Here is an 18255-nt window from a genome sequence, read left to right as displayed (position 1 = left end):
TTGTCCTGCTTTTTGTTTAAATGTCTATAATGACTTGCTTTTTGTTTTAATGCTTTTAATTTGTCCTGCCTTTTGTTTTAAATGTCTTTAATGTCTTGCTTTTTGTTTTAATGCTTTTAATGTCTCATGTAAAGCACCTTGAATTGCCCTGTGGCTGAAATGTGCTATATAAATAAACTTGCCTTGCCTTGCCTTGCCTTACACATCACATAGCCTAGTAGTAGCCTAACTTCCGTCTGTATCCTGCATGGCACTGCGGTGCCCACTGTGTAACTTACCCACTGAGCAAAGACGTCTAAAATACGTCTTTTAGACGTCATTTCTTGTCTTTTTCGGACGTCCAAAGACATCCAATTAGGAGCCAGAATGAATGTTTTTTTTTAACGTTCAGATATTGAACCTGTTCTGCACGTCCACAGACGTCTTAGAGGGGTCCAAGCCAGACGTTTGAATATTGAGGGGTCCAGCAGACGAACACACGGGGTTCAGGACCGACGGACGTTATTAAGACATGATCTGAACGTCTCCCTGACGTGTTTGCTGGTTATGTTTCAGAACTGCGGGCCGAGAGAGTGTTGAAGGAGGACGGGACGGAAGTCAGTCTCCTGGGTGAGTCTTAACTGGAGGAGTGCAAGCGAACAAACCTGTCACCCCATCTCTCCCTCAACCCACCTCATCTGACTCTGTCCTCCAACCCGCCCCCTCCCTCTCTCGCAGGGTTCTGGAGTGTCCTGGTGTTGTCAGTATTGGCTGGTCTCTCCTGCTGTAGCTTTTCCTGGACGCTCACATACTTTGACTCGTATGAGCCAGGGATGTTTCCCCCGACACCCCTGTCACCTGTCCACCTCAGGTAAATCACACACACACACACACACACACAAACACACACACACACCCCTGTCACCTGCCCACCTCAGGTAAATCACACACACACACACACACACACACACACACACACACACACACACACACACACACACACACCCCTGTCACCTGCCCACCTCATGTAAAACACACACACACACACACACACCCGTCACCTGCCCACCTCAGGTAAATCACACACACACACACACACCCCTGTCACCTGGCCACCTCAGGTAAATCACACACACACACACATACCCCTGTCACCTGCCCACCTCAGGTAAATCACACACACACACAGACACACACACACACACTTTTACCTGAACAGTAGACTACATAGCAGAAGTTGTTGAAACAACAAACACACGTACACTCTTACATGTTTATTATGGCTTCGGTTTTGTCTCTTCTTGCTGAGTGTCCTGCGATGTTTCAGCCTGTTCCTTCTCAAGGTGTGTGTGTGTGTGTGTGTGTGTGTTTGTGTGTCTCGTAGGCGTTTGACAGGTCACTCCTTCCACATGGGCTACAGCGTTGCTGTCCTGAACGGCATAGCGGCCGTAATCACCGTCATTTGGAGCCTCACTTGAGCCTCACCCCCTATTTACCCACAACCCCCTGCTTCTGCACACTGAACTTCCAATAGCACACGATCACCATCACCACTGACCTCCAAACACTTCAGAACTTAAGGAGGGCAACATCACTTTTAACCTGAATATGATTGTTAGACACAACGAAATGTATATCTGCTCGATTAGCAAGCTACGAATAATTCTTGTTTGTGTTTGATGAGCTCAAACGGTGCAGGAACACCTGTGAGTGAGTGAATGTATTATAAAGATATAAGGTTATCAGCCACGAAGGTAAATATGCCAGTGTTTAATGTTTAATTTTAATATACAACATAAAACAGTATTAAGGTTTTTCTCGACATGTATTCATCAAAACAGAATTGCCTTCTCAAAATAGTGAACACCCTGGCCAAAAGAGAAGCTATGCATGTACACATTACATTACATCACAGTCATTTAGCAGACGCTTTTATCCGAAGCGACTAACAATAATTGCATTTAACGTAGGAAAAGCCAATGTTCTACTACTCAACAGAACTCACAAGTGCATCTTCTTTCTAAAACAAGTGACTAAGAGCATAATCTAGTGCTGAAGGCAAAGTGCAAGAATAGCAATCTAAAGTACAGTGCAATACAATACAATAAGTGCTTAGGAGGGAGGATTGTTGTAGTACTTCTTGAAGAGATGAGTTTTGAGCCTGCGACGAAAGATGGGCACATCTCTTCTTCACATTCAATCACACCAGACACAACACATCTGATGAGGTATTCAGAACATTGAATCGTGCTGTTAGATAAACTTTACACTGTAGTTACTGTATTTCATACTCATACATAGAATCGTATTCTACACTGCACCACAAAACAGTTATACGTATCAATGGAATTGTACTGTAACTTTGCTGAATTAGTCTACTTTAAAAAACAAATGGATGAATTGATTTGAAATGTTTGACATTTTCACATGGATCTCTACATGATTGAATTTTGCGGAATGTTTTTTTAAAAAATTGTCAAGTTTTCTATTCAGTATTGGTGAATGTAGTGTTTTGCAAAACACGTGCAAGGCATGAGAAATGTGTTCTGTTTTTAATGTTTTTCATTTGGATTATGTTTGTAATCAATGAGAAATTAGTTATTGGCTTTGATTTTTTGGGGGGTGGTGTGATTATCTTTGCGAACCCTGATTTAATTTAAATACTATTATTACTAATATTACTGTTATTACTAATATTACTGTTCTCCAGGTTTCAGGTTATCAACCATAAAAATATCATTAGTTATAAAATATCATTATCATTAGTATTGTTTATAGATTGTGTTGGCCTAACTCACAGCTTGCGACGTTTTTGTTTGTATGATCATTTGACTACTATTCCTGCAGAATCACTGAATGTTACTGAAACCCTCAACGTCTGACACTGGCAAACCTCCCCAATAAAGAAGCATAGCTCACACTGCCCCCATGTGGTCGCAGTGCATCATTCTCCGTGCTCGACTTCACCAGAACAGAGCTACTGCCCCTTGTGAGGGGAACTGTGTCCATGACATCGTTTTATACTTAATAATACTTTATTCTTTATTCCTATTAACAGTTATAACTTAATACTTCGGTACTAAGGGATGTTCCGTGGGATTTCAGTTCCCCCCTGTTCCCAGGCTGATGAAAAAGTATTGTTCTAGACGGTTCCTTCTTCAAGGACACAGCTGGGTGCAGGGCAGATAACTTCATTGAGTATCGGGGAGTGAGAGACACTGACACACAAACATCACCATGTTTCATTTTAATGAGTTTCATTTCTTAAAGCGGGTCTGCCCATATATGGTACCTTCTTCCTGTTTTTGTGGATGGGCGTTTCTCATCTGAGCAAAGAAACCTGCACGCTTTGCTTTCCAAACGTCATGTGAAATACTGTATATGAGGCCATCATTGACAGTTGTCATCGCACTTCTCAGACACAATCTGGTCTCTGTGCTGAACTTCACTCTGAGCACTGTTATTAAGTTCTCTTCTCATGCCGAAGTTCACCGGTGTGTTTCTGAAGTTCTTATTCTTTAGAGCAGGCATTCCCAAACTGAGGCGCGCCTCACCTGGGGGGCCCCAAAGAAATTCAGGGGAGGCGTGGAGGGATGGTAAAAAAAAAGGAAAAAAAAAAAAGGAAAAACATGTTTTTTATTTTTGAAATGTCTATGGTTTTTATGAATGAAATGTGATTTTAAAGGTCAGAAAATCTAAATAAATAATGGGAGAGATGTATACTAAATTTGTGGATAGTGCAGAGAGAGCCTCCCCCCGCAGGCATGAATGTATTGTGTGAAAACGTCATAACGTTAACTAGCAGCAGGTGCCACCGAGCTAACTTAGCTGTGTAACGTTATGGGCTTTATGGTGTGTCACTGTTTTCAGAGGGGAGGCCCACATTGATGGAGTTTGGGAACCCATGCTTTAGAGAATCCACAACACTCTGATGGAATATCAGTATTGAGAAACGTCAACAATGGTGGTTCACTTTCACCTGAAACCAAACACACACCTATGAAGCTCTGCTCCAGACAAACCAAGGGTTGTTAGTTCAACTCCCACATCAAACGCCTAACATACCGTATCTCAGTTGAACTTTGCTCACTGGGTACAGTATAATTACTTTTCTATTATTAGTAATAAAATTACTAATAATACTCAGTGAATAAGACTCAGCTTAGAGGATAAAGATTTATTCATAATAAGTACAGTTGCAGCTTTCTTCAACAAAGCCCTCTTCCTCTAACTGTTGGAAATGAAATCGTATACAACAAGCAGCAAGGACAACTTAAATAAAGGAGAATTACAACTCTGTGCTAAGGAGAATTACAACTCGGTGTTTATGTGCTGTCAGAACGCACGTGAGTGTGTGCACGCGAGCGATTGAGTGCGTGTGCACGTTTTTAGCAAATGGAGGGTTCGTCGATGGCGTCCGCTCCCTCCGTGATGGCTTTCACACACTTGGCCATGGTCTGAGACGCTCTGCTGATGGGGTCTGAGGAGAGAAAATCAGGGGGGTTACAAACAAACACACACACGAACGATACAATAACATACAGGTAACCACACACGACCAACAAACGCAGTCACGCACGCGCGCACGCACACACCTGTCATGTAGAAGTCTTTAGCTGTGAGCTGAGGAGGAACAAGAGGATCTGATAGGACGGTCTGATTCACCGCCTGAGAGAGGGAGGGAGAGAGAGAGAGAGAGAGGGAGAGAGGGGGAGGGAGAGAGAGAGAGAAAGAGAGAGAGAGAGAGAGGGAGAGAGGGGGAGGGAGAGAGAGAGAGAAAGAGAGAGAGAGAGAGAGAGAGAGAGAGAGAGGGAGGGAGAGAGAGAGAGAGAGAGAGAGGGAGGGAGAGAGAGGGAGGGAGAGAGAGGGAGGGGGAGAGGGAGGGAGGGAGAGGGAGGGGGAGAGGGAGGGAGGGAGAGGGAGGGGGAGAGGGAGGGAGGGAGAGGGAGGGGGAGAGGGAGGGAGGGAGAGGGAGGGAGGGAGGGAGAGAGAGGGAGGGAGGGAGGGAGAGGGAGGGAGGGGGAGAGGGAGGGAGAGAGAGAGAGAACAATAAATAAACAGTAAAAAGTGACAATTCTACCCGCTGTGTGTCAACAGTATGTTGGCAGCTATCAAAACAAGATGGTCGACTTTTACGGTGGAATCCGATCAGGCGTTTGTGAGCCGTGATTCCAGGGCTGGGTCAGGGTTAAAGGGCGAGGCGGTGACCTTGGCGAGCTCGTTGGCCTGTCTGAAGTAGTTGGCCTCCTCCACGTCGTCGTAGCGGACCAGGTTGGGGGAGACCTCGGCCAGACGGCCCCTCACCTCGGCCAGGGAGTCGTAGGGCAGCGTCACGCCAGCCAGCTGGAAACACACACACATCATTACACGCTCTCAAACACGCGCACACACACATCATTACACGCTCTCAAACGCACGCACACACACACACACACTTATCATTACACGCTCTCAAACGCACGCACACACACACACACACTTATCATTACACGCTCTCAAACGCACGCACACACACACACACATGCACGCACCCAGCTGGAAACACACACTTATCATTACACACTCTCAAACGCACGCAGACACACACACACACACACACACACATCATTCATACTCTTACATGCTCACACACACACGCACACTACATACAGTAGTCATGGTACACATCAGTGTGTGCATGATGCATGTATATATGTGTGTGTGTGTGTAAGAGTATGAATGATGAATTTGAGAGAGAGTTTGTTTGTGTGAGTGTGTGTGTGTGTGTGTGTGTGTGTAAGAGTATGAATGATGGATTTGAGAGAGAGAGAGTTTGTTTGTGTTTGTGTGTGTGTGTAAGAGTATGAATGATGGATTTGAGAGAGTGTGTGTGTGTGCATGTAAGAGTAAGAATGATGGAGTGTGTGTTTAAGTGTGTGTGTGAGTGAGTGTGTGTGTGTGCGTGAGTGCGTGTGTGAGTGCGTGTGTGTGTGAGTGTGTGTGTGAGTGCGTGTGCATGCGAGCCCCCACCTCAGAGACGGCTCTGAGGATCTTCCAGTCCTCCCTCGCCATGCCGGGCGCCGTGACAGCCACCCTGGTCTGCTGGCTCCGCCCCTCCGTGTTCACGTAGGTCCCCGCCTTCTCCGTGTACGCCGCGCCCGGCAGGATGACATCAGCCATGGTCGCTCCCACGTCGCCATGGTGACCTGGGCACAGCACGCGGCACGGGCAACACGTTTGGGTGCTCGGTGTATAACGACCGTGTGTACATGGATAAATGTGTGTGTGTGTGTGTGAGAGTGTGTGTTCCTTTTAGTTTAGCTTTTAGATTATTAGACAGTAGTTATAATACATGGATCAGTGCCTAGGATCAGATCATACATCATAAAAATGTCTAGGATGGCACAAAAAAAGAAAATACATTTCCGTTATGGTCCTTGGTCTCGACACATGACACTATACAGTACATAGACATTAATAACATTACCTACAATATAGTGTAGCTCTGTATCAACAAAAATGCAACATTGATAATAGGATATACAACATGTACCATCTTCCAAACCCTCCCTCCACTGCCAGTCTCCTGAGTTTTACTCTCAGACTTTAGCAAGGAGCCATTTCCTAACGTTCACCTTGAAAAGATGAGGGTTCAAGCTCTGATGGTCAAAGGGCAGCCCATTCCTCTCCTGAGCTCCTGTGTGAGCAAATGAGCATCTGCCCCATGTTGGTTCCTACCCTGGTAGATGATCATGTTGGTTCCTACCCTGGTAGATGATCATATTGGTTCCTACCCTGGTAGATGATGATGTTGGTTCCTACCCTGGTAGATGATGATGTTGGTTCCTACCCTGGTAGATGATCATGTTGGTTCCTACCCTGGTAGATGATCATGTTGGTTCCTACCCTGGTAGATGATCAAGTTGGTTCCTACCCTGGTAGATGATCATGTTGGTTCCTACCCTGGTAGATGATGATGTTGGTTCCTACCCTGGTAGATGATCTGCCCCATGTTGGTTCCTACCCTGGTAGATGATCTGCCCCATGTTGGTTCCTACCCTGGTAGATGATCATGTTGGTTCCTACCCTGGTAGATGATCATGTTGGTTCCTACCCTGGTAGATGATCATGTTGGTTCCTACCCTGGTAGATGATCATGTTGGTTCCTACCCTGGTAGATGATCATGTTGGTTCCTACCCTGGTAGATGATCATGTTGGTTCCTACCCTGGTAGATGATCATGTTGGTTCCTACCCTGGTAGATGATCATGTTGGTTCCTACCCTGGTAGATGATCATGCTGTCATTGGGCAGGTCTTGTCTGGTGATGCAGCCTCCATCGGCTCCCAGCAGGAACAGAACCTTGGGCGGGGCTTTGCGGATGCCCTCCACCCCTGCTTTGTAGCCCAGGTCCAGAGCTGCCACCTGACTGGCCACTCTGCAGACAGACACATACACGGACCAATCAGGGAAGCCCTAGCTCATGGCAGCCAGGTTCAAAATAGCAGTTTGAGAAAAGCATGTTTGTACTTTGTTCAGCGGTATAAATGGCCGCTCTTGCCTCAGAAAACAGTGGACAAAGCTGGAGACTTCAACAGATCTTTTGGAGAGTTACATGGTGTTAGGGATGTTAACAGTTAATCGACTATCGATTAATTGCCGATAAGAATTTACTTGAGTAAGATTGGGTTACTCAATTAATAACACAAAATGAAATTAAATGTAATCATGATTTCGGGTCTGAATGCACATGAGGACGCCACGCCATGTAGTGAAGGCTAAATTAGGATGCCGGTAAATGTGAGGTCATGCTATTGTATATCATTATTGTTCCAACTGCTACACAATGTTTTTTTGTTTTTTTTAAAGATATTTTTTAGGGCTTTTCAGCTTTTTTATGTTATAGGACAGTGTAGAGAGACAGGAAATGTGGGAGAGAGAGAGGGACATGCGGCACAGGACCCGAGCCGGGAATCGAACTCGTGTCCGCCGCGCGAAGGACTAGCCTTCATATGGTGCGCGCCTTACCCGGTGAGCTACCGGGGCGCCCCAGCTACACAATGTTTTTATTCTTCTTAGTGAATGGCTTATGACATCTGGTCGCAGGGACAGCAGTTGAAAAACGCTGGACCGTTCACCTTCGTGGCTGATTTAACAGGCACTGTCCCCTGATCAGTAGCGGAATAAACGACAAATTACAAAATGGCGGTGACTGTGGAAGTGGGCGGGAGCTGCTGACCTGTGCAGCACGTTCAGGACCTTCCAGCCCTCGTCCACGCCGCTGCTGGCCCTGGCGCTCTGGGCGATGGTGGACACGGCGGCCAAGATGGCCGCCCCGTCCTCCCTCTGCAGCGCCGAGCTGCCCACCACCACCACCGGCCGCTTGGCCTCGGCTAGGACCTACGGTCGGGGGGGGGGAGAGAGGGGTGGGGGAGGAGAGAGAGGGGGGGGCGGAGGGGAGAGGAGGAGAGAGAGGGGGGGGGGAGTGGAGAGGAGGAGAGAGAGGGGGGGGGCGGAGAGGAGAGAGAGGGGGGGGGGCAGAGGGGGAGTAGGTACATTAAGATTGCGGAGAGTAGACTGTGTATTAGAAATGACAACTCGGCACAAAGCAGACAACCCGCTACGAAGACAACTCGCTACCATGAGCGATACTCCTCCCCCCCACCCAACCCCGCCCCCAAAATGACACGTGTGTGTGTGTGTGTGTGTGCGCTGGTTACCTGGCAGAAGGGGTGCGTGCCGCTGGCGAGGTCCTGCAGCACCTGAGCGGACTCCCCCAGGTGGTCGTAGGTGAAGCTCAGGTCCACGGCGCTCCCCACCAGCGCCACGCGCAGCTCGTTATGGAGCCAGCTGAGGGGGGGGGGGGGGGGGGGGGGTAGGTTACTAAGGGTGTGGTGCAACGCTGAGATTATGAGTGCACTTTGAAGATAAAATGGGACTTTATTGACCCCCCCCCAGGGGGAATCAGGCATTTCAGCATTGAATAAAATACAGAAAGCTTGTTAAGAGAGAAACGCTAGATAGAGTAACAAACAAGACACTAGATAAGGAGGATATCATAAAAAGGGATATGAGGGATTAAGAGCATCTATAGGTACAGTAACTGTGCAGTATAGAATAGAATACGATATATACTGTATATGTACCTACATACACTCAGTCTGTATAAATATATATAACTATACAAGTACTGTATATGAGTACACAATATATATGTACAAGGTATACATGTACCTGCATATAATCAGTCTGTTTAAATGTTATACAGCAAATTGGCCAGATGAATTTAGGAGAAGGGCATCCAGGCGTGTGTGTGTGTGTGTGTGTGTGTGTGTGTGTGTGTGTGGGGGTGTGTACCTCTTGCGGATGCGTGCGTTGAACAGCGGGGCTTCGTAGCGCGGGTTGGTCCCGATGAGCAGCAGCAGGTCCGACTCCTCGATGCCGCTGATACGAGAGTTCAGCAGGTAGTTGGAGCGCAGGTCTGAGCTGCAGGGAACACAACCATAACAACCATGTTACAACCATAACACAACCATGTCACAACCATAACACAACCATGTCACCACCATAACACAACCATGTCACCACCATAACACAACCATGTCACCACCATAACACAACCATGTCACCACCATAACACAACCATGCCACAACCATGTTACAACCATAACACAACCATGTTACAACCATAACACAACCATGCCACAACTATGTTACAACCATAACACAACCATGTCACAACCATAACACAACCATGTTACAACCATAACACAACCATGTCACAACCATAACACAACCATGTCACAACCATAACACAACCATGTCACCACCATAACACAACCATGTCACAACCATGTCACCACCATAACACAACCATGTCACAACCATAACACAACCATGTCACCACCATGTCACCACCATAACACAACCATGTCACCACCATAACACAACCATAACACAACCATGTCACAACCATGTCACAACCATAACACAACCATGTCACCACCATAACACAACCATGTCACCACCATAACACAACCATGTTACAACAATGTCACAACCATGTCTCAACCATGTCACAACCATGTCACCACCATAACACAACCATGTCACCACCATAACACAACCATGTTACAACAATGTCACAACCATGTCTCAACCATGTCACAACCATAACACCACCATGTCACAACCATGTCACAACCATAACATAACCATGTCACAACCATAACACAACCATGTCACAACATAACCATGTCACAACCATAACATAACCATGTCACAACCATAACACAACCATAACACAACCTGACCACAAAGCCATAATATTCAAACATGGCTTGGCAAAGTGCAACCGCCCCCCCCCCCCCCCCCCCAACCCGATGGTAAAAAAAATTGTAGTGGCATCTCTGAGGTCTGTCTTATTCTTTTCAATAATTAGTTTATTTTTTATCTTTATCTTGACCCAGCTATCCTCCCTAGCCCCGCCCCGCCCCTGGTGACCCCCCCCCGGTGACCCCCCCTCACCCTGCCCCCGCCGAGGGGAACACCTCCTCGGTGCAGAGGTTGTCACTGTTCAGCCTGTTCAGGAGGTCCTTCAGAGCCACCAGGGCCTCCGCGTCCACCATGCCTCCCGCGATGGCTGCCACCTCACCGCCCTGGGCCGCCTGCAGCTACGCACACACACACGCGCACGCAAACACACACACACGCACGCACGCACACACGCGCACGCACACACGCAAGCGCGCACACACACACGCACACACACACACACACACACACACACACACACACACACAAAGAGAGAGGAGGGCATTAGGAGTGATAAGCATGCAGGAAAAAAAGTAGCACACAGGAGCACTATATTACAGTGACAGTCCACTATGTAAATGAAGGCCAACTGAGACAGAAACATCAACCCAGGACGTGTCTGAGTCCCACAGTGGTAGAGCAGTATCGATAAAAGTATCGATAAGAGTATTGATAAGTATCGGTATCGATAAATGGTAAATGGACCGCACTTATATACCACTTTTCCACCTTAGCGGCACTCAAAGCGCTTTACAATGGCCTCTCATTCACCCATTCACACACACATTCACACACTAATGGAGGTAGCTGCCATGCAAGGTGCTAACCTGCTCATTGGGAGCAATTTGGGGTTAGGTGTCTTGCTCAAGGACACTTCGACATGTGGACAGTCGGAGCTGGGATTCGAACCGCCGACCCTTCGATCAGTGAACGACCCGCTCTACCAACTGAGCTACAGCCGCCCCCTAAGCAGCCACAGATAAGCAGTATCGGTATGGATAGAATCCTTGCGATACCCGTCCCCAACACCGTGTCCTAACTACACGCGACGCGAGCGAGCGTCAGCGACAAAATGCGTTCCATTGCTTTGTTTTCTGTTGTTATGTCCAAACTGGACGCGAGCGACGCAGCGCGAAGCGGCGCGACGTTTTTACTGCCCTTTTGACGCTCGCCCTGTTCCTATTTTCCTCCTGTCGCTCGCGTTGACAGGCGTTCGTTCTTTAACTGTCTTCAGTTGGGAATATAGACAAATGACGTAACAGAACAGGGAATTTTAACGGTTTCAGTTAGGACAGCAAGCATGCGATGTGGCGTTCTGTTGCTCGCGTCGCAAGCAGTTAGGACACGGTGTGAGTGTGACACTTACTGCTCCGGCTACTCGGGATAGACCATCTTCCCAGGAGGTGGCGACCAGCTGACCAGACTCGTTCTTCACCATGGGCTGGGTCAGTCTCTGCCTCTTCAGACCGTCGTACGCAAACCTACACGCACAGACGCACACATTATGACACGTAAGCTCACACAACCAGTCATATACAATACGTACACTTATCAAATAATATCAGTATTTGGAGGTTAGATTTATTTTCAGTTTGGAGACTGTTTCGTTGATTTAATAGAGAAGGGTAAGCCAGTAAGCCAGTCCTTGTCTCTCTCCAGACTCAAACATCACGTTGAATCTCTGCGCTCCTCATCCTACATAATAGAGTCTGAGCCACTTCACCGCCCAAGCTGGTGTTCTGAGGGCGTATCGACGGGTCAGAATTGAAAGAGTGACAGGTCGTAGCAGCAAATGAGAGACGCTAGCCCAGGTTAGAGGGGCGGGGCTTATCTATGGGTGGGAACGCCTGATCGCGGAAGTCGTTACTGATTGGTGTTGCAGGGATTCCTTCAAAACCAATGAATTGCCAGGATTTGAGCACCAGATTTTTGCATGAAGTGTCCCAGACCCATAGAGAGATCTGCAGCATGCAGTAGCGTAGTTAGCGTAGCTTCCATAGCGCATCAGCGAAAGAACTCTCACGGGTCTGGCGCTGAGACTATGCTAGCCCCATCAAGCCCACCCCAGGTATTTGCAAATAGTATTTGCTCCAGTCAGACTTGAGGTAGGCTGGGCCTCACCTGGTCTTGTCTGAGATCCACTCCTCATTAACGTCTTCGTTCAGGCGAGGCAGGACCCTCATCACCTCCCCCCCGCGCGTGCTCACCACGATGTTACTGCCCACCGCGTCCAACACGTCGATGGACTCCGTCTTCCTACGGACGCAAATCACAATATGTTTATTGCTATTGTACTTTTACATACATAGGATTTTTTTTCCGACACCGTGGTGCTTACAACAAAACTACAAAAAGTGCAAGAACAGGACAGGGCATGACAGGGCACACACACGCACACGCGCGCGCACACACACACACACGCACACACACGCACACACACACACACACACACACACAGAACGCAGCTGAGAATATCCAACATATTTGGGCTTTAAGTAGTGTGCGCGTGAGCATGTCAATAGACTACCTCCTAACAAACCTACGAATAACAACATATTCAGACACAAAGACAAGACACACACACACACACACACACACGCACACACAGAACGCAGCTGTGATAGTATCCAGCATATTTGGGCTTTAAGCACTGTGCGCCTCAAGTTAGGCAGTGTGTGCAATTATACCAGTGTTCAGCATGTCAATAGACCACCTCCTAACAAACATACGAATAACAACATATTCAGACACAAAGACAAGACGCGCTCTCACACTCTCACTCTCACTCTCACTCTCACTCTCACTCTCACTCTCACACACACTACCTGGTTTCCCAGGGTCGGGAGGTGAAAGCGTATGGTTTGGAGGTAAGGGCTCCGACGGGGCAGATGTCGATGACGTTCCCCGACATCTCCGACATGAACATCTTCTCCACGTACGTTCCCACCTGCATGCCGTTCCCTCTGCCCGTGGTACCCAGGTCCTCCACGCCGGCGATCTCGCTGGCGAAGCTGGTTCAGAGACGGACGAGACAACCGGTCAGAGCCACGTCCTGTAGACCAGGGGTGTGCGGCGGCCGGGGAGAAACGCACGTTCGTGACGGCAAAGATGGAGCCGTAGAGAAGTGCACACACACACACAGGAGCGTGTGTGCGTGTGTGTGTCCACACAATTGTGCATTTATATCCTTGTGGGGTCCCTAAACCTAATCGTAGCCATACAATGTAAACCTAACCCTAAACATAACCTTTGACCCCTAACTCTAACCTTATAACCCCATAAAACCCCTAAATCAAATTGAACCCTAAACCTAACCCTAAACATAATAAATAACCATAATTGTAACCCAAGCCCTAAACACTAACCTTTGACCCTGAAATAAATCCTAACCTTATCGGGCCCATCAAAATGGCCCCACAAATGTTTTTTCTGGTTTCACTATCATTGTGGGGACATCTGGGCCCCACAAGGGTTGTTTTACACACACACACACACACACACACACACACACACACACACACACACACACACACACACACACTCTCTCACTCTCTCACACACTCTCACACACACTCTCACACACACTCTCACACACACTCTCACACACACTCTCACACACACTCTCTCACACACTCTCTCACACACTCTCTCACTCACACACACTCACACACTCACACACACTCACACACACTCACACACACTCACACACACTCACACACACTCTCACACACTCTCAAAAACTCTCACACACTCTCACACACTCTCTCACTCACACACACTCTCACACTCACACACACTCACACACACTCACACACACTCACACACACTCTCACACACTCTCACACACTCTCACACACTCTCACACACTCTCACACACACTCACACACTCCTGGGAGGGCGGGGCGGGGCGGAGCGGGACACAGAGCGAGGCTCACCGGATGCAGCGGGTGCACTGGATGCAGCGGGTCATGATGGTCTTGATGAGCGGCCCGATGTTCTTGTCCTCCACCGCCCTCTTGTTCTCCGAGAAACGGCTCCGGTCAGAACCGAACTGCATGGACTGGTCCTGAGACACATAAATGGTAAATGGTAAATGGACCGCACTTATATAGCACTTTTCCACCTTAGCGGCACTCAAAGCGCTTTACAATGGCCTCTCATTCACCCATTCACACACACATTCACACACCAATGGCGGCAGCTGCCATGCAAGGTGCTAACCTGCTCATTGGGAGCAATTTGGGGTTAGGTGTCTTGCTCAAGGACACTTCGACATGTGAACAGTCGGAGCTGGGATTCGAACCGCTGACCCTTCGATCATTGAACAACCCGCTCTACCAACTGAGCTACAGCCGCCCCGTGGTTGGAGACAGTGGGCGTTAAGTAGCTGAGCGCTCAGTGAGCGATCAGTGATCAGAATTCACTTAACGGGTTGCTCAGTTACGCTCAGACTGATCTGCTCAGAGCACAAGTGAGCAGTTTTGAACTATGATCTGTTTGAGCCGAACACCACGTCATCATCATCATCATCACCTGAGGGGCGTGTTTTGGCTTGGGAATCGTTGCGACGCTACTCGCTAATCACACATGATTGACAACAGGTGAAAAGTTCTCGTCTCCTAGCAACTCAGCGCTCGGTTAGAGCAGATCGTTAAGCGGTTTTAAAAACCGCTCAGAGTGAGCATTCGCTCACTGAGCGCTCAGCTACTTAACGCACCCGGTGTGTGTGTGTGTGTGTGTGCGCGTGTGTGTTTGTGTGAGCGAACGTGCCAACCTGTAGGTCACACTCCCCTCCCTGGTCACAGATGGGACAGTCCAAGGGGTGGTTGGCCAGCAGGAACTCCATCACTCCCTCTCTGTGGACACAAACGCACACTAACTAAACAGCTGTGATGACATCCAAGATATTTTGGGCGGGGGGGGGGGCTTTTGTAGCTGTTGTGGACCCAGGTGAACCGAGGCAGGGTACCTGGCTTTGCGGGTCTTCTCGGAGTTGGTGAGGATGTTCCAGCCCTTCATGACCGGCATGGCACATGCGGCCACCGGCTGCAAGAAAGACGACAAGCACTCGCAGGTTTAAGAGGTCGCTTATTGCTTTTGACATGCTGCAGTAGTTAATGGTCTCTTGGTCAGTGTAACTGTGTTTGATAACTTGCCCTACAACTGATTCTTGCTGTGAAAGTATGTCGCTCTGTATTGTCTGTTGTTATGTTTCTTTTATTGCTGTAAGTTTGTTTCTGCTGCCTTCTTGGCCAGATCGCTCTTGAAAAAGAGAATTTAATCTCAATGATCTAGTTAAATAAAGGATTTGATTGATTGATTGATTGATTGGTTGATTGGTTGATTGATTGATTGATTGGTTGATTGATTGGTTGATTGGTTGGTTGATTGATTGATTGGTTTAGCCGAGTTACAGACTACTAAACAAGTCAGAGAAGAGTGTCCATGAAAAAGTCTCTCTGTATCTCGGAACATAGATGCTACTGGCTGTGGCAGAATACAACTCCATGATAAAACAAGTGCACAGTAAACGTTGTCCCCGATCAACAATGTATCACCCTTTGTGTCAACGAAGCAGGGGAAGCAAGTTTAAATATTTAGGACTAGGGAGTCCTTTACAGGTTTATTTTGCCAATATTTTTTTTTACAGTTGCCTCAACTAATTATCAAGATCCTACTGTCACTGCCCCAAAACTATTAGAAAGTTATACGAAGCACAACTCTTCACAGTCATCGTTCCTGCCTGAGCAGCTTGGTGTGACACAGCTGGCGTTAGCATATGGGCTAATCATTGCTAGTTTTGAGATGACATCCCATAACAGCAACGTAACTGCATCCAAGTTAACAAACATAGCTTCTTAAAACTAGACAGGCAGGTTGGCTGAATGTATTATGATACGCTAGTAGCCTCTGATCATGTGAGATGTCCTTACATTAGTCATTGGAATGGGGACAATGACCGCTTTTCTAATACTATTCCTATCCATAGTGGATCTATGTTGTGATCCTGTTACCTTCGGGGCTTTCTCGATCTCAACCAGACACATCCTGCAGTTCCCTGCCACAGACAAACGCTCGTGGTAACAGAACCGTGGAATCTGGATCCCCACACTTTCACATGCCTGCAAACACACAAACACACACACACACACACCATCAGTAACCAGGTTTGAAAACATGACAGAATGCATGGTGGGAGAATATGGCTCATTTACAGGGATTCACTCAGCATGACCCGTGATAGGGATGTGATTTGTCACCTGAAGCACCGTGGTTCCAGGCTCCACCGCGATTGGCTTCCCATCAACAAACAGCTCAACCATGTTACTGGCCTCCCGGACTGAGATACGCACTGCCCCCCCCCCACACACACACACACACACACACACACACACACACACACACACACACACACACACACACACACACACACACACACACACACACACACACACACACACACACACACACACACGTATTAACACAAGTCCAAAACTCAACAAAAGTATCAGCATTGATGACAAACCACTTAGTTTGCACACATAAAGCACTGCTGGAATGGGAAACCCACGCGAAGTTGTTTACCTCAACTCTAACTAAAACTGGCAGATATCCAGTGAGGTCAGGGAGAGGACGCCAGGGTCATCTCACTACGCAGTCACTGAACACTCTCAACAGCAATGAGACAAGCACACACAGACAGTCAGAAAGGGCAATACAGACATCATAATATAGTGACCCACGTTACCGTGATTTGAGGGGGCCAAGCTGCCCTTGGCTGCAGCGGCTAGCAAACGCAACATGACGCTGGAGGGAGAGAGAAACAAAGCATGAGTTGTAAACGAGAACATAATCTGGTTAGTACACTAGTATGACATACATACAAAAGCAATATGCTTGCTTGCTAGATGGGACGGAAGCGGCGTGTGCTAAACTCAGGAGAAGCAGCTTAAGTTAGCTACAACATCTGTTGTAACAACTGTGTTGTCAATAACGAGGCTATGAGAAAGGTTATTAAAAGCTATCCAGCTCTTGTCTGTAATATATATCGGTTGTCCTTCTATCAACCAAGTCCACTGAGATTCGTTAGAATAGTACAAGGCTAGGCTAACTGGCTAGCCTAGCTGAAGCTAACGTTGCTCGTCAAGGGCACGGAGTATCACACTGCTGTAACAGACTGAACGGGTTAAATTCCCATGCACGACATTAAGATTTGTTTGCCATGCAGAAAATACATTATCTGTGATACAGTAAGACTAAACAATACGTCTCTGATGTCCTTACCTTGTCGCTATTTGGCCTTCTTGACCACAACAGCGACGAATTTGTACGTACTCTGCTGGCTAATGCTAACTATGGCGTATTCGGGAGACTCGGCTCACAACAACGGAAATGACCGAATCAACACGACATGTTATTCCGGAGCTTCGGCTCACAACAACGGAAATGACCGAATCAACACGGAAATGACCGAATCAACACGAAGTCAAAATGATGTCAAAAAGCTGTACAGGGGAGATTTTGTAGCAGTGTTCACTGTTTTTTTCCATATTTAATTAGTTCAACAACATTTCTGTCTTTAAATTGAAGCTGAAAAACAACGCACATAAAATAAAATTAAAAAATCATGGAAAATACATATCGCTAAACGACAAGGCGGGGGTTAAATGGCCATGGGTTGCCAGAGTTTTTAACACAACCCCCTTTCGTGGGATTTGAATCAACAACTTGCCTTTTCAAGGGTTTGCACGTCTATGAAAATGTTCTTGACCCAAACCTGGGTGCAAACAACATGTGTATCTATTTTATGGACCACGATGGTGTGCCGTAGATGATGAGCCAGCCTTATGTCTAATACTGCACTGTAACTTTTATTCCTGTATTCTATTTGTCCTGCTTTTTGTTTAAATGTCTATAATGACTTGCTTTTTGTTTTAATGCTTTTACTTTGTCCTGCCTTTTGTTTTAAATGTCTATAATGTCT

The 18255-nt window shown here is 47.3% G+C and overlaps 2 protein-coding genes across 2 annotated transcripts in view; one reads left to right on the top strand and one right to left on the bottom strand.

Moving 5' to 3' along the window:
• The window catches only part of arl6ip6 (ADP-ribosylation factor-like 6 interacting protein 6), a 3578-nt gene extending 546 nt beyond the window's left edge, over positions 1-3032 (top strand). The window contains exons 2-4 of the mRNA XM_084440451.1: positions 556-609; positions 718-850; positions 1364-3032. Of these exons, the coding sequence (XP_084296577.1) occupies positions 556-609; positions 718-850; positions 1364-1457 (281 nt within the window). The 3' untranslated portion in view covers positions 1458-3032. The remainder of the gene's footprint in view (positions 1-555; positions 610-717; positions 851-1363) is intronic.
• Positions 3033-4149: 1117 nt separating this feature from the next.
• On the bottom strand, positions 4150-17649 carry ndufs1 (NADH:ubiquinone oxidoreductase core subunit S1). Its single transcript, XM_084439444.1, has 19 exons — positions 17556-17649; positions 17020-17078; positions 16532-16623; positions 16286-16393; positions 15241-15317; positions 15046-15127; positions 14207-14337; positions 13097-13282; positions 12393-12527; positions 11638-11752; positions 10485-10630; positions 9315-9443; positions 8678-8807; positions 8197-8357; positions 7241-7395; positions 5989-6164; positions 5188-5322; positions 4575-4647; positions 4150-4459 (listed from the first exon to the last, which is right to left on the bottom strand). The coding sequence occupies exons 2-19, from the start codon at positions 17072-17074 to the stop codon at positions 4368-4370; spliced, it is 2178 nt and encodes a 725-aa protein (XP_084295570.1). The 5' UTR covers positions 17075-17078; positions 17556-17649; the 3' UTR covers positions 4150-4367.
• Positions 17650-18255: the final 606 nt, after the last annotated feature.

This window comes from Borostomias antarcticus (genome assembly GCF_949987555.1).
Source record: "Borostomias antarcticus genome assembly, chromosome: 6".
In the NCBI taxonomy this organism is placed as follows: Eukaryota; Metazoa; Chordata; class Actinopteri; order Stomiiformes; family Stomiidae; genus Borostomias; species Borostomias antarcticus.
This window is presented reverse-complemented; position numbering and strand designations above follow the sequence as displayed.

Bases quoted from the DNA above. Each gene is read 5' to 3' on its own strand.
- ndufs1 (XM_084439444.1), bottom strand. From the start codon at position 17,074: ATGTTGCGTTTGCTAGCCGCTGCAGCCAAGGGCAGCTTGGCCCCCTCA. The intron at 16,624-17,019 runs GTAACGTGGGTC...GGGGGGGGGCAG, and splicing joins CTTGGCCCCCTCAAATCACG to TGCGTATCTCAGTCCGGGAG. The intron at 9,444-10,484 runs GTGAGGGGGGGT...TGTTCCCTGCAG, and splicing joins TTCCCCTCGGCGGGGGCAGG to CTCAGACCTGCGCTCCAACT.